This window comes from Sciurus carolinensis, chromosome 8, assembly GCF_902686445.1.
Source record: "Sciurus carolinensis chromosome 8, mSciCar1.2, whole genome shotgun sequence".
Taxonomy (NCBI): domain Eukaryota; kingdom Metazoa; phylum Chordata; class Mammalia; order Rodentia; family Sciuridae; genus Sciurus; species Sciurus carolinensis.
In genome coordinates, this window is record NC_062220.1 from 84,511,234 (window position 1) to 84,528,009 (window position 16,776).

Consider the following 16,776-nt stretch of genomic DNA (forward strand, 5'->3'; position numbering starts at 1 on the left):
TTTGTGTGCACATGGTGATCATTCAGGTTTTCCATTGTGTACATGTCTTGGTTAAGGACACTTGGGTTCCAGTTCCAGCTTTAGTACTTACAACCTCTGTAAATTTGAACAAAAGTCTTGACTTCACTTTCATTAAAAAATAATACCTCCACCAAAGGACCTTTCAAATATTAAGTGATATGACTTCAATCAAATATTTGTATTACACCTTCTAGGATGAGGGAAGCTTTCAATTCTCATGGAGGCAGAAAAGAAGATTTGAGGTTAGTAAGGACCAGTAATAAAAAGCATGCAGGCCACAGAAAGGAAACCCCAAAAATATTTCAATCCAGGGGGTGGGGAGGCAGATATACACTCAAACAGGTGGAAGATGAGGTGGGAGAGGAGGCAGGGAGAAGAGGGGTTTGGCTATTTCAATAGTCCAGGCAAGACAGAGGGACCCTGAGTTCAGGTAGCAGTGGTGGGGATAGTGGGTCAGGGGGCAGGAATGGATCTGAAAGATATCAAGGGGGTAAGACTGATGGAAAGTGGTGACCACTTATATGAAAAGAGAGAGGCAAGTGTCTCAGACCATACCCAGGATCTGGCTCATGTGATTGGGTACTAACGAAGTCACCAACAAGATCATGATATAAAGGAAACGGGTTTGCAGGGAGCATGTTGTTTGTTTGTTCATGAGTGTGGAGGTCAACAATGAGTTCAGTGTTGGATCCAATGACTTTGAGGCACTTTGAGGAGGGAAGGAGATGGGTAAAGATCCAAGGGAGGAATTGTCTTTATTTATTCATTTATTTGTTATCTTTATCTGGGCAGAGAAAAATATTTATTGTACTACTCCCAACCATCTGCCTTCTGTTCAAGGAAGGCAGAGTCCACTTCAGGAGGGTTCAGGAAGCAGAGGAGAGAGACCTGGGCATGTTCATAGCATGGTCGGAAGAATCCAGAGAAAGGAAAATGTTGAAAATACAGGAGCAAGAACAACGATAGGGTTGTGTGAAGTGGGACATTTGGGGCAGGAATCCTCAGCAGGGTTGTTGGTACTTGTATTAGCTTTTTGTTGCTGTGACGAATACCTGAAAAAAAAAAAAAAAACAATTTAGAGAAGGAAAGATTTATTTTGACACATGATTTAAGAGATTTCACTTCATGTTTGGCTGATTCCATTGCTTTGGGCCCCAAACAAGGCAGAACATCATGGTGGAAGGATGTGGTGGAGGAAAATGACTCAGTTCTTGGCAGCAGGAAGGAGAGAGAAGAAGGGGAAAGAGCCAGGGACAAGATATAGTCCAACAAGGGCACATACCCAAAGACCTACTCCCTTCTACTAGGTCTTATCTCATATACTCCCACACCTCTCAATTTCCATTCAAATTATGAACACCTTAATGGATTAATCCACTGTTGAGGTCAGTGTCTTCATGGCCCAATCACTTCCCAAGGGTCACACATATGAACACTACTGCTTGGGGACCAAGCCTTTAACACATCAAACTTTGGGGAATATTCCAGTTCCAAACAATAACAGTTCCCACAGATACCTCAGGATGGAATTGACAAGGCAATCTTTCTGGGGGAATGAATTGTGCCTATTATTCAATTTACCTGTAATTATGAAAAGTGGCATGGTAGTTGGTACTCTAGAGGCCATATCTCAGAAATGAAGCAAATCAGTTTAGCTCTTTCCTGAGAATCTGATTGACCTCTCCTGTCATTAAGCTGAGCTCTGGTGATCCCTTAAGTTTCCTTCTTCTAGGAGAATCGATTTCAATCACAACTGATGGCTTTCAACAGCAAATGCACAGTCTATAATTGCAGAGGCAGGAAGTGGAGAGATAGCTTCTCTCACAAAAGAGTCTTACTCTTCGTCTTACTCCTGCTCAGAGACCCCAAGGAGAAATTGTGGAAAGTTCTCGTCCCTCAAGAGTGGGAAGAGCTCAAAATCCCAACCCTGCCAACTGCGGTATAGTACATTATGGAAAAATGTATGTTTTTTACATATAATTATGCAGATTCTATCAATATGGTGGACACTGAATTCTTTTTAAATAGGGGAAGACAATTAGCTTCTCTATATCCCAAAGCCTTTTGCTCACCTGCATGTTATAAAGTTACACATTATACTGATTTCCTCATTCATGGTAATGATCCCTACATTCTGAACATTTTTCAAGAGCAGTGACCAAATACTCTTCAACTTCATGTCCTCTCTGCCTAGCACCAGGTCTCTCATACATGGTGGGTGCTAACACTATTTAGTCAAATTATTCAGTGAATGAATGAAGGCGGGAAAGAGGAGAATGTAAGCATATACACATTGCTCATAATTATATATTGAGAAACATGGGTATTTTAGCAAAATGTCAGAAAAGTATTTGAAATTAATCTGCTAAAAATGAAAGATGTTGTGGAGTTTTTTTCTTTTTTAACCAACAAATGTGTTTGTTAAGAATTTGGGGGTGGGGCTGGTGTTGTGATAGAGTGTTTGCCAAGCACATGTGAGGCACTGGTTCCATCCTCAGCACCACATAAAAAAATAAACAAAATGAAAGTTCTGTGTCCATCTATAACTAAAAATATTCTTTTAATAATTTTTTTACTTTATATCTGTTTCGTTTCATTTTTTGGTACAAAACAATATGAACAATTGAACCCAGGGGTGCTTTATCACTGAGTACAACCCCAGTCCTTTTTCAAAAACAATTTTAAATTTGTTCAAATTTGTTGTTCATGACAGTAGAATGCATTTACACATTTTGATAGATCATACTCTATAAATGGAGTGTAATCTCTTATTTTCCTGATTTTACATATTGTAGGATCACATCTGTCATGCAGTCATATGTACATGAGGTGATAATGTCTGTTTCACTCTACTATCATTCCTACCCCCATACCTCTTCCCCTCCTTATTTTTATTTTTCATTTTGAAACAGGCTGTTGCTAAGTTGCTGGGGATCTCACTATGGTGTTTAGGCTGGCCTTGAACTTGACATCCTCTGTCTCAGCTTCCCTGAGGTGCTGGAATTATAGGCATGCACCACCATGCCCTGCTTTGACTATTTATCTTGAAACAACTTTAGGCATATAGAAAAGTTGCAAAAGCAGTAGAGTTCAGCATTCAACCCGTTTCCCCAAATGTTAACAGGTTGCATAACCATCTCACAGAAAATTTTCACAGGTATACTATGTTACGCGCAGTTTTGAATTCCACCTGTTTACCCCCTTTTGTCCTTTTTCTGAATCAGGATATAGTCCATGATCCCATATTGCATTTAGTTGTCATGAATCTGTGAGAGTTCCTTAGTATTTCTTTGTTTCCTGACCTTGACATATTTGAGGAGTAGTGGTCAGTGATTTTGCAGAATGTCCCTGTTTGGGTTTGTCTAATGTTTAATGTGATTATATTGAGATTATACATCTTCAAGGAGAACATCACATAAGAGATGTTGTATCCTTCTTAGTGCACAATAACAGGAGTTGTAGGATGTCTCGTTTTTGGTTTTTTTTTTTTTTTTCATTTTTTGATTTGTTCTTTTTAGAAATACCTGACAGTAGAGTATATTTTGACATAGTACTTACACATGGAGTATATCTTATTCTAATTAGGATCCCATTCTTGTGGTTGTACACAATATGAAGTTTTACTGTGATGTATTCATATATGAATATAGGAAAATTATATCCAATTCATTTCACTGTCTTTTCTATTCCTGTCCCCACTCCCTTCCCTTTATTCCCCTTTGTCTAATCCACTGATCTTTTCTTCTTCCCCACTCCCTCCTTGTGTGTTAGCATCCACATATCAGAGAGAACATCCAACCTTTGGTTTTTTGGGATCATCTTTTTTCACTTAGCGTGATAATCTCCAGATCCATTCATTTACTGGCAAGTCATAAAGTCATTCTTTTTTAAAAAAATTTTTAATTGTAGATGTACGTAATATCTTATTTTATTTAATTATTTATTTTTATGTGGTGCTGAGGATCGAACCCAGTGCCTCACATATGTGAGGTAAATGCTCTACCACTGAGTCATAACCCCAGCCCAAGTCATTGTTTTTATGGCCAAATAATATTCCAATATTTATGTGTGTGTGTGTGTGTGTGTGTGTGTGTGTGTGTGTGTGTGTATCTCACGTTCTTTAACCATTCATTTGTTGAAGGGCACCTAGGTTGGCTCCATAGCTTAGCTATTGTGAGTTAAGCTGCTATAAACACTGATGTGGCTGCATCACTGTAGTATGCTGATTTGAACTCCTTTGGATATGTACCTAGGAGTGGTGTAACCCAGTCAAATGGTTGTTCCAGTCCAAGTTTTTTGAGGGATCTCTACACTACTTTCCAGAGTGGTTGCACAAATGTCTGTGTTTTTGATCATTTGGTTAAGGTAGTGTCTACTGGATTTCTCCATTGCTTATCCAATATCTTTGGTGGTATACTTTGAAGCTATGCTTATATACTGCTATTTCTCAAGTATTTACTCACCAATTTTAGTCTGCATTAGTGTATGCTGCCTACAACAGTTTTAACTGTAGTACTTGCACAATGGTGATTTTTCCCTTATTTCTTCTACTTTTTAAAATTAGAATTCTTCTGTAAGAAAGAATTGTTCCTTGTTGCCCTTTCAAAATTTAATTTAAAAAATAATTATTAAGTATTAGCAATAATTCATGGCTACTCATTTTATTTTTTGGAGTATAATCAATTCCATTTTTATTTACTTTGTTCTTCAAATGGTTCCTTCTCTACCCTCTGGGAGCCCCTTCTGGTTGACTTTTGTGTCTTTTTGATAAGTCCCTCTTCTTTTAAAAGCATATCCTTATGTTTTGGCATCATAAAATGTTCTAAGTTCATTTCGAATTTTTCCTGCCAAGTCCTGAATAATCAATTCTGCAAGAAGTCCTTGTGCCTTATATTGGAAAACAGTTGTTAAGAAACCAAGATCTGGATGCTAAGTATTAATGGAAGTCTTTTGAATGCTTCTCACCACAGATTAAAATTTAACCATTCCCTGATGATTCAGGGTCACTATTTTTTTTTTTTTTTGTCTGTGGGAGGGTACTGGGGATTGAACTCAGGGGCACTCAACCACTGAACCACATCCCCAACCCTATTTTGTATTTTATTTAGAGACAGGGTCTGACCGAGTTGCTTAGTGCCTTGATTTTGCTGAGGCTGGCTTTGAACTTGTGATACTCCTGCTTCAGCCTCCCAAGCTGATTACAGGTATGCACCACTGCAACCAGCAGGGTCCCTATTTCTTATATCAATTATGGAAGTGATACCATGGTGACCTCAAGAATTACTGTGGTATCTGACTATTAGCCTCCACAGTAACCGACTCTTCATGCTTTTTGCTTCTGAGGTGTCATTGAGACCCTCTCAGCAGAGATAGGAATTACGTGTATGTATTCTAACCCATGCATGCACACACGTGTGTGTTCATCTCTTCATCCATGTCCATGTATGTCTGTATTTTAAACTGTGAGTTCAGATTGATATCTCTGGTTTCAGTGTAACACCATGCAGATCATTTGGACCTTCCTCCTTTATTTGCAGCTTCTTTCTTGATAGTGAAAATTTAGCTCTAACTATATCATTAAGAATTTTAAAAAGACTACCTCTATGGGAGAATGCCCTGATTTAATTATGATTTTTATAAGTATATTAAGTTGTTTTATGGATGATGTATTGACATATTGTTAATTCATAATTAAGAGACTATTCCAAAATTGTGTCCATGCGTTTTGATATATAAGTTCTAGGTGAATCATCATAGACCACTTCAGAAATACAGAAACTGATAATCTTAACTAGGATGGTCCTGACCTCTCAACAGAACCAAGAGAATTATATCCATAACCCAAACTCTATTATGAGCTCTGTGTCCCTCTCTCCAGAAATCAGAACTCAGAGAAAGATGTGAGAGAGAAAGAAATTCTAGAGAAGTTACCATTTCTCTTCAAATGGGAATAATGGCAAGGGAAATCAATTGTTCTGGACCTTTTTTGGTATCTCTGAAGGCAGATGTGAGTATCTATTGTACAGTGCAATAGTGTTAAGCACATTCACAATGTTGAGAATCAGACCTCTAGATCTTTTTCATCTTCCAGATCTGAAGCTCCATACCCTTTAAACAACAACTCTCCATTTCTTCCTCCCTGAAGTCACTGGTAACCACAGTTCTACTTCTCTTTCATAGATTACTTTAAATATCTCAGATAAGGGGAATCATATAGTATTTGTCTTTTTGTGACTAGACACACTTAGCCTAATGTCTTGTTGTGGTATATGTTGTACTAAATGCCAGACTTTCTTTCCATTTTTAAGACTGAATAATATTCCACTGAATGGATATACCACATTTCCTTATCCATTCATTTGTCAGTAGACATTTGGGTCTCTTCTTCTTGGCTATGGGGAAGAGAGCTGCAATGAATCTGGGAACACAGGTGAGCTCTTAAGACTAGTTTCAATTAATTTGGATACATACCCCAAAATGGGATTGCTGGATGGGATGATAGTTCTATTTTTTTTTTTTTTTTTAATTTTTGAGGAACTGCTACACTGTTTTCTAAAAGGGAGTTCTTAACTCCTCTCTCTTCTTTATTCTCCAGATACCATCAGTACCACATGCTGAGATATCTGTCCTTTCTTATATGTGCCTTTATGCCAGGGTGATACTCTGTGTCCTTTACACAGAATTTCCCTCTACAAAAGTTACCTGCCCATGATTCACACAAAACCTTTATCATGTTTACAGGTTTTTCTTGGAGGCCCTGAAGTATTCTTTGCTCTTTTACATCTCTGTCTTGCACGTGTGCAAGTTCACTGCTTGGAATTCCTTCCTTGGTGAAAAAATGCCTAGTCATCCACCACGCCCAGCTTAGCCAGTGTTCTGCCGTGAGCCTTCTCCCATCCCCAGCTAGAATGTCCTGTTCACATCCTCTTTCCTGTTTCTATTCCTTCTTCCACTGCAGCACCAAACATAATCCATTCTATTACTTATTTATTGGTGCACTGAAAAGAACAAAATGTTTGTTTTTAAATTGGTTCCAGAACGCCATTAGAGAGATAGCTGTTTTTATGTACCCTTTTCAGAGCCATTTTTATTTAGATACTAATGGCAGGGTGACTTCATAACATTGGAGAGTTTGGAGATAGACACATTTTTATTTCCCAGAGGACTGTGAGTTCCCTGAGAGTGGGGACTATATCTTTTTCCTCTTCGGTTCCTGACGGGCATATGGTGGGCTTTCAATATCATGTGAATAGAATTTGCACTCACCGTGCTAACACTACTAGATAACCCTAATCCTGCTGGTTGGTGGTGGTGGAGGTAAGTCAGTGGCATTAAAGAGAGAGAGAGAGAGAGAGAGAGAGAGAGAGAGAGAGAGAGAGAGAGAGAGAGAAGAAACAAAATATTATTAATAAGATCAGTTCAAAAGAAAAATTCACTTAAAAAATGAATACTTACATGATGGAAAGATAACCCAATATTACCTTAATAGTGAAAACTTAACTTGAGAATGAGATATATCAATTCTGTTGTAGAAAAATGAGTCTGACTAGGAGTGAAACCTCCAGATAACTCAATACAGAACTCCTCAGTATTTATACCAAGGAACTGAAATCAGCATACTATAGTGACACATGCATACCCATGTCTGTAGCAGCACAATTCGCAGTAGTCAAGTTATGGAACCAGCCTAGGTGTCAGTCAACGGATGAATGGATAAAGAAACTGTGGTATATACACACAATGGAGTTTTACTCAGCCGTAAAGAAGAATGGCATTCTGTCATTTGCAGGAAAATTGATGGAACTGGAGAACATTGTGTTAAGTGAAATAAGCCAAACTCACAAAGTCAAGGCCCATATGTTTCTTTCATAAGTGGAAGCTAGAGAGAAAAAAAAGCAAAAGCAAAAAAAATCTCATGGATCAATAGCATAAAAGAAGGGAAACAAGGGGAGAGAGGAAGGGAGAGAAAAGAGGTACTGGGGATAAAACTGACCAAATTATGTTATGTGCATGTGCAAATATATCACAATGAATTCTTCTATTATATAAAAATTTAAGAAAAAAATTAAAGGAAAAAAAAAAAACAGGTCTGAAAGTCAAGAGTCTGGTTCAGAAGCAGTTTTGTCAATCTTGCTTGCTTTCCCTGGGCAGAAGCAGAGTTAATTTGAGGTGAAATGATTATGAGGCTTAGGAAAATAAACCACGGAGCTGCTTTCAGTGAAATTCTTAGGATCAAGAGACCTATACCTTGGGGAAAGGATAAAGTTAACAGCTGGTCATTCTCTTTCTTCCTTGAGAAGCCTCTGAAAAGAGATAGAAAAAGACAGAGAAAGTTAATTGTGCTCCAATCTTCTCGTTCGCATATCAACACAAACTTTCTAGGAAGGCTACTCATGATATTCATTAAGAGAGCCCTTATTTTTATAAAACATGTTAAAAAAAAACTTTTAGCAGGATATACCTGGTCAGTCTAGGATGTTTATGATAAACACACCTGTAATCTATGATTTATGGGGCACAGCTCCCTAGAAAATGTCACACTATGTAACTATCTGGGTATGAAACTAAGACATTTCAAGACCTGAGTTGTTTGCTTTAGTAATGACCATCTGCATTGATCAGCAACCTTTTACGTTATGTCTTTGCTAGAGTGCAACCTAATGTGGCAAGTAAGAACCCAGGGAGAAGTTTTGATGGACCAGGGTGCCCGGGATTCACCTGTACTGCACAATTATGTGTGTCCTTAAAATTGCCAGCAATGTTTGTTATTGGGTACTGTGGTTTGAATGTGTCCCCAGAGTTCATGTGTTAAAAACTCAGTTCCTAAAGCAACATCATTGGGAGGTGGCACCTAATAAGAAGGAGGCAATGATCCCTCATCAAGGGATTAATGTTGTTATTATGTGAGCGAGTTAATTATCATGAGACTGAATTTGCTATAAAAGAAAGTTTGGCCCTCTCAGCTTTCTTTTGTCCTCTCTCTGCCCTTCCACGGCAAGAAGACTCTCTTAGGTGTCTCACTTCCCAGCCTTCAGAACTGTGAGTCAATAAATTTGTATTAATTATAAATTACCCATGTCAGGCATTCTATTATGGCAACACAAAACGGAGTAAGACACAGTAAGGTCTCTGATTCCTGTGAGTCTGATTTGGCTTGCAGGTGGTAGCTTATCTTGAATATTGAACTCTTCTAGATTGTTTATATTTTCTCTATTTCTCTTTGTTTTTGAAAATACTGCTTTAAGATAGATAACATTTGTGAAGTCCTTAATGTCAGATATATGGCAAAGCATTCAATAGCTATTAGCTTCTCTTTCTGGTTCTTCAGAAGTGTAAACTTGTCATGCTGAAGTGAGGACAGGAAGGAGGCCACCATGTGGTGATGGCATTTGGGATAGAATTAAAAGGTCCCATAAAGTATAAAAACTCAAAGAAAAAGCAGTTGAATACTTTATACAGCCTTTCCTTTCCTTCTGGAGATTGTTCCATCAGGAGTTCTTCTCTGCTTGTTCCTAGAACAGTTCCAAAAAGAAGTCAGAAGACACTTATGAAGGTCATGAGCTCACCCAGATAAGATTTCATGTGGTGCCATTCCTCAGTTAGTTCCCCTCAAATATGGAACACAACTCACCAGCTCAGACACTTAATTTGTTATTGTTCCAAGAGAGAATTCATCTTTGAGGGACAGACTTACATAAATCAAACTCACAGACATGGAAGAACACAAACTCAAGCATCCATATATTTTATAATATGAGAAATCGACCTGTTATGGAGGTAGGACACTATTCTTCATGTATTTAAAAGCACTTGGATGATTTCAGGCAGAGGAATGACTGTCTATGAATGCATATATATATATATATATATATATATATATATATACACATTATTTTATATAATTGATTATATATAATTCACATACATACACATACAGAGAGACAGATAAGACAAACTGACAGAGGCAGAGAGGCAGCAAGAGAGATTGGGAAGATGGTGTGGAAGCAGGGAGACTAATTAATAGGCCATCACTGCGGTGCAGAAAGAAGATGATGGTACTTGACCTAAGAGTCACAGTGAAAACAGATGGTTAAAAAAGTATTTTGAGGGTACTGCTAATGGGCCTCTTTATTTGGATGTAGAATAAAGGAAAGGATCCAATTTGCTTCCTGGGTTTGGGTAATCTGAAAAAGGGTTGGTTATCAATGTCACATGATTTGAATGGTTTAGGTGTCTGGATGATGACTTGTGGAATCCTCCTCTGCTCCAGACTCCAGTCTAGTGTTGCAATTTATATCTGAAATGTCCCCCAAAGGTTTACGTGCTGAAGGCTTGGTCTCTGATGCAGCAATGTTCAGAGGTGAGAATTTTAAGAAGCGATTGGATCATGAGCGCTCTGACTTCATCAATGAATTAATCCAGTAATGGATACACAGCAGAATGGACTACTTGGAGGTGGCAGAAACTGTATAAGGTGGAATCTAGTTGAAGGGGTGGGTTCTTGGGTGCATGCCCTTGGGGACTGTATCTTGCCCTGTCTTCTATCTCTCTCTGCTGCCTGGCTGACATGAGCTGAGTGGTTTTCCTCCCCCTTGCTCTTCCACCACGATGTTCCTCCTTGCCTCAGGCCCAAAGCAACGAAACCCACCAAACAAGGACTGCAACCTGGAACTTCACTGTGGTTCCTCCCTAAACCCCAGCTCTTGTGAGTTGTTTCCAGGATGGTCTGAGAAAACAGAAGCATGTAGAGGACATGCTGAGAGATTAGAGGAAGTGGCAGAAATCTGGATGAGTCCAGTGCAACCCAGGAAATCCTTGTAAAACTTCATTACTTCTGTGTCCAAAAAGGCAAGCTCCCTCTCATTAGCTCCCGTATCTCAGCCACCAGTGTCACCCAGAGACAGGATTATTTTCTCCCCAATATTAGTACTGACCAGACTTTGGCTCTTGTTTATAAACTGGTCCCCTCCCAGACGCCTGCTCCTCCCCTTTCCTCAATCTCAGTGAGAACAAAATATTTTCTATTTCTTCAACATTTTATGAGTTAAGATGTCCTTTGGCCTATTTGACAAAATCTCATTTCATCTTTAAATAACCCTGGGGAAGCAGATAGTGTGGAGACTGATATGCTATCTGATCATGTGAGTGGCTTGTCTGAGGTCACAGTCTCTATGTCCAGTATTCGTACTGTGCCACATTATCCTTCTGCCCAAAGGTTTTTAGAGCACTTGTTCTTAGCAACCCCTGTATCTCTATGAATATTCACATATCTGCTCTGATACAGAAAATGCCTATAATCTGAATCTAGGCAGCTCATACTTGGATTTCTCTAAGATACATTCCTGGAAACTGTCTGATGAAGAGGATCCAAGTTCCCTATAGGAAAATGTAATATCTGAGAATTATGTTGCTCACCGGGTCCAGTGTCAATTGAGTCATAGGTTAGAATCAATGTGTGTTGGAAAAGCAATGGTGTATCAACTAGAAACTCCTAAAGTTATTTGATTTACTGCTTAAGATGGTAGAAAATGGAATTTTAGAGCAAGAAGAAAACCTTGAGGTCATGTAGCACAGCTCATTTCTTTTGCATTTCAGGACCCTGAGACCCAGAGAGATGAAGTGAGTCCTGCAAGGTCAGATATATCTCTGAGTCAGCACAGGAACTGAGACGAGAAGAAAGCCTCTGATTCCCTGCCTGGTTCTCTCTCTACATTCCACTTGCCTACTTATAAAAATAGCCCTACTTTAGGGCTGGCAATGTAGTTCAGTGGTAGAGCATTTGCCTCACATGCATAAGACCCTGGGTTTGCTCCAAAACACCATATATTTTTTTTTCACTCACGTGATCAGATAATATATCTGTCTGCTTACTCTCTACTTCTCTAGGGTTGTTTAAAGATGAAATGAGATTTTGTCAAATAGGCAAAAACACATTTTAACTCATAAAATGTTGTACAAATATAAATTACTTTGCTTTTATTGAGATTGAGGAAAGGGGAGGAGCAGGTGTATGAGAGGGGACCAGTTCGTTTAGAATGCTTTAACACACACACATACACACACACACACACACACACACATGCACGCACACATTATTGGAATGACCTCCAAAGACTTTTCTTCCCTTAGTTTCAACTCCTTGTTTTTCAAAACTTGAGAAATAAAGTATAGACAAAGATTTAAGTGAAAAATTTGAAGAGTTTTCACAAATGTATACTATACCTATGTAACCACCATCTTAATCAAGATACAGAACATTTCTATCATCCCAGAAAATACCCCTATGACTCCTTTCCAGTTATCCTCTTCATCCACCTGACCATAGGCAACAACTGACCTGCAATCTGTCACTAAAGATTTGCTTTCCATTGAAGAACTTCATAGAAATGAAATTATGTAATATAGAAGCTGCTGAGTTTGGCTTTCTTTCACTCAACATAATAATTGGGAAATTCATCTATATTGTTGCATCTCTCAGTAATTTATCTCTTTTTGTTTTGTAAATTCTTTCCTTTTTGTGGCTGAGTACTTTTCCATTGAATGGAGTATATCACATTTACTCTTTGATAGACATTCAAATTGTTTCTAATTTGGGTTGTTAGAAATAAAGCTGGTAGGAATGGTTTTGTTGTCCTTTGTTTGTTTTGGTACTGGGGAGTGAATGCAGGGGAGCTTAACCACTCAGCCACATCCCCAGCCCTTTTTTTATATTTTACTTGGAGACAGGGTCTCACTGAGTTGCTTAGGGCCTTACTAAGTTGCTGAGACTGGTTTTGAATTTGTGATCCTCAGCCTCCCAAGTCACTGGGATTACAGGCATGTGCCACCATGCCCCGTGCAGAATGGTTTTGTATATATATTTTTGTAGAAATACATTTTATTTCTTTTAAGTAAATGTGAATGGAATTTCTGGGTAATCTAGTAAGTGGGTATTTAATTTTATAAGAAACTGCTCAATGGTTTTTCAAAGTAGCAATATTTTTACATTCCACAGCTATTTATGAAAGTTTCAGTTTCTTTGCATCCTCACCAACACCCGCACACTGTCTTTTTAATTTAACCTTTCTAGTGGGTATAGAATACTGTTTCATTTTGGCTTTAATTTATACACCCCTGGTGATGAACAAAGTTGTGTACCTTTTCATGACCTATGTTTTATTATGTGTATGTAAGAGAATCCATAAATTCAACCAAATCAATAAACAAGTCCAATACAATGATTTTGTTAGCCCCAAAGATGAAGCTACTTCTGCAGGGAAATGCAAACTTTCTGGTTCTCTTTTCATGATTCTCCAGGCAATGTTCAACTGATACTTTGTTTTCTTTCAACAAATTACTTGTGCTAAGCAGAGATATTCCAAAGTATGCCATTAGTGATTCTTTCTAAAGTAGTTATTGTGGCAATTAAATATTTGATGATTTCAGTAAGGGCATTAGTTATAAAAATTTAAAAGAGAGACAAATGGAGTACAGGGAAAAGCTTGGGCTTTGAAGTCACAGAGAATTAGATTGGAATCCTGGCTTTCAAAATACGTACAAGTTTCAGGTTCTTGTCTGTAAAGTTGAGACAAAGATACCCACGGTCTTAATTCCCTATTGATGCTGTAACTAATTACCCAAACATGATGACTTAAAACAAATAAATTTATTATTTTAGAGTCCTGGGTCACACTGGGCTACATTCAAGATGGTGGCAGGGCACATGCTTTCTGGGTTTTTGTGTCTTCTCCAATTTCTAGAGGCTGCACACACTCCTTGGCTAGTGGCCTCTTTGCTCTTCAAGGCAGCAATGGCAGGCCATGTCCTTCTCACATCACATCATATTGACTGTGTCTACTGTCACAGTTCCTTCTCTAACTGTCCCACCTCCTACTCTCATTTATAAGGGTCCAGGTAATTACTTTGGCCCACTGGACTAGTCCAGGAAACCTCCTCAAGTTTCTTAACTTAATCTCAAGCCCCCTTGCCATGTAAGGTAATGTATTAGGATGTATAAGGATTCGAATGTGGACACTTTGAGGAACAATTCTTGTTATTCTGTGAGCCACTGATAATCGGATATTCTGTTTCTCCAGCTGATGCCCTATCCCACAGAACTACATGACCCTTACCCTTACCTTGCCATCTCAAGAGTCTTCTGGTTCGCTCTCGGTCCCATATTGAACTCGAGTTGGAAGAGGCGAGTCCGGTCTCAAAATGGAGGTAAAACCGCCACCCGGTCGCCCCCAGCCCGAATCCAGACGTCGCTGCCGCCGCCGGGGGGAGGAGGGCCATGATCCAAAGGAACCAGAGCAATTGAGGAAGCTGTTTATTGGTGGTCTGAGCTTTGAAACGACAGATGATAGTTTAAGAGAACATTTTGAGAAATGGGGCACACTCACAGATTGTGTGGTAATGAGAGACCCCCAAACAAAACGTTCCAGGGGCTTTGGTTTTGTGACTTACTCTTGTGTTGAAGAGGTGGATGCAGCAATGTGTGCTCGGCCACACAAGGTTGATGGGCGTGTAGTGGAACCAAAGAGAGCTGTTTCTAGAGAGGATTCTGTAAAGCCTAGTGCCCATCTAACGATGAAAAAAATTTTTGTTGGTGGTATTAAAGAAGATACAGAAGAATATAATTTGAGAGATTACTTTGAAAAGTATGGCAAGATTGAAACCATAGAAGTTATGGAAGACAGGCAGAGTGGGAAAAAGAGAGGATTTGCTTTTGTAACTTTTGATGATCATGATACAGTTGACAAAATTGTTGTTCAGAAATACCACACTATTAATGGGCATAATTGTGAAGTGAAAAAGGCCCTTTCTAAACAAGAGATGCAGTCTGCTGGATCACAAAGAAGTCATGGTGGTGGATCTGGCAACTTTATGGGTCGTGGAGGAAACTTTGGAGGTGGTGGAGGTAACTTTGGCCGTGGTGGAAACTTTGGTGGAAGACGAGGCTATGGTGGTGGAGGTGGTGGCAGCAGAGGTAGTTATGGAGGAGGTGATGGTGGATATAATGGATTTGGAGGTGATGGTGGCAACTACGGCGGTGTTCCTGGTTATAGTAGTAGAGGAGGCTATGGTGGTGGTGGACCAGGATATGGAAACCAAGGTGGTGGATATGGTGGTGGAGGAGGAGGATATGATGGTTACAATGAAGGAGGAAATTTTGGTGGTGGTAACTATGGTGGTGGTGGGAACTATAATGATTTTGGAAATTACAGTGGACAACAGCAATCAAATTATGGACCCATGAAGGGGGGAAGTTTTGGTGGAAGAAGCTCTGGCAGTCCCTATGGTGGTGGTTATGGATCTGGTGGTGGAAGTGGTGGATATGATAGCAGAAGGTTTTAAAAACAGCAGAAAAGGGCTACAGTTCTTAGCAGGAGAGAGAGCGAGGAGTTGTCAGGAAAGCTGCAGGTTACTTTGAGACAGTCGTCCCAAATGCATTAGAGGAACTGTAAAAATCTGCCACAGAAGGAACAATGATCCATAGTCAGAAAAGTTACTGCAGCTTAAACAGGAAACCCTTCTTGTTCAGGACTGTCATAGCCACAGTTTGCAAAAAGTGCAGCTATTGATTAATGCAATGTAGTGTCAATTAGATGTACATTCCTGAGGTCTTTTATCTGTTGTAGCTTTGTCTTTTTCTTTTCATTACATCAGGTATATTGCCCTGTAAATTGTGGTAGTGGTACCAGGAATAAAAAATTATGGAATTTTTAACTTTTCAATATTTGTGTAGTTCAGTTTTTCTACATTTTAGTACAGAAACTTTAACAAAATGTAGTTTAGAAGGTGTTTCCTTGTGAGTTAACAGAAAAGAAGATCATTGTTAATTACTATTTTGTATGAATTTTGCTAAAGTTAACTGTAAAGAAACACCTGCTGACTTGCAGTTTAAGGGGAATCTATTCTCCCCATTTCCAAACCATGATATGAATGGGCGCTGACATGTGGAGAGAATAGATAATTTGTATGTTTGAAATGTGTGTTTTAGATAAATAGGATTGGGTATTTAAATTAGCATATTTGTGAATTTAATAGCACTAAGATTACCTTCAAATGAAAAAATCTCAAAATTCCAAAAAAAAAAAAAAAAAAAAAAAAAGAGTCTTCTGATTCTAGCAAAGTCTTGGAACAACTTACAAGTCATCCCAGCTGCAGACTCCACATTGCTAACTGCTGCTCCCCAGAAGGGGACCCACCTGTGCTCTCCATCTTATGGCACCTTCCTTCCTCCTCTGCCAATGGACTGGCAGCCTCCAAGAAGCTTGTGTCATCAGGACAAAGTCCTGAACCACGCTACTGTCACATCCATACATACCTTTTTCCAGTCACCAACTCTGTTACCTACCCTGAATCCAGTTGGCACCTTTACTGTCACTACCCACATGCCAGCTCTGCAAAATTATATGGCCCCTCCAGTCACGATCTTTACTGAAGTCACCAAAGTTGTGTCTCATGGTTGGTCCCTCCTCCAACCACACCGTATTGTCCTCAAGGGCACCATTCACATCCCGGTTGCCAGGTAAGTGTGTGTATTACAACTGCATTTCAACAGGAACAGCTGCAGCAGCTGAGGACCAGGAGAAGGGGCACCTTTTTCCAATTCACTGAGGTCTAGCAGCAGCATGCCAGTCAAGGAGGGGACCTTGGGAGCTTATCTTCCCTCTCTGCACACAATAGGCAGATTCCGCCCTACTGATCCTGTGTCCTGTTCTCCTGACATCATCCCAAGCCCAAAGGACTCAGAAGGTCCTCGCTAATGAG

The 16,776-nt window shown here is 39.3% G+C and overlaps 1 protein-coding gene across 2 annotated transcripts; it reads left to right on the forward strand.

The window, feature by feature from the left end:
* Positions 1-14,205: 14,205 nt before the first annotated feature.
* Positions 14,206-15,691, forward strand: LOC124990988 (heterogeneous nuclear ribonucleoprotein A3-like). 2 transcript variants are annotated; one of them, XM_047561600.1, is made up of 2 exons: positions 14,206-14,223; positions 14,290-15,691. In XM_047561600.1, the coding sequence occupies exons 1-2, from the start codon at positions 14,218-14,220 to the stop codon at positions 15,355-15,357; spliced, it is 1,074 nt and encodes a 357-aa protein (XP_047417556.1). In that variant the 5' UTR covers positions 14,206-14,217; the 3' UTR covers positions 15,358-15,691. The 2 variants fall into 2 exon arrangements, with proteins under 2 accessions (XP_047417556.1, XP_047417555.1); XM_047561599.1 differs by having other exon boundaries at positions 14,206-15,684.
* Positions 15,692-16,776: the final 1,085 nt, after the last annotated feature.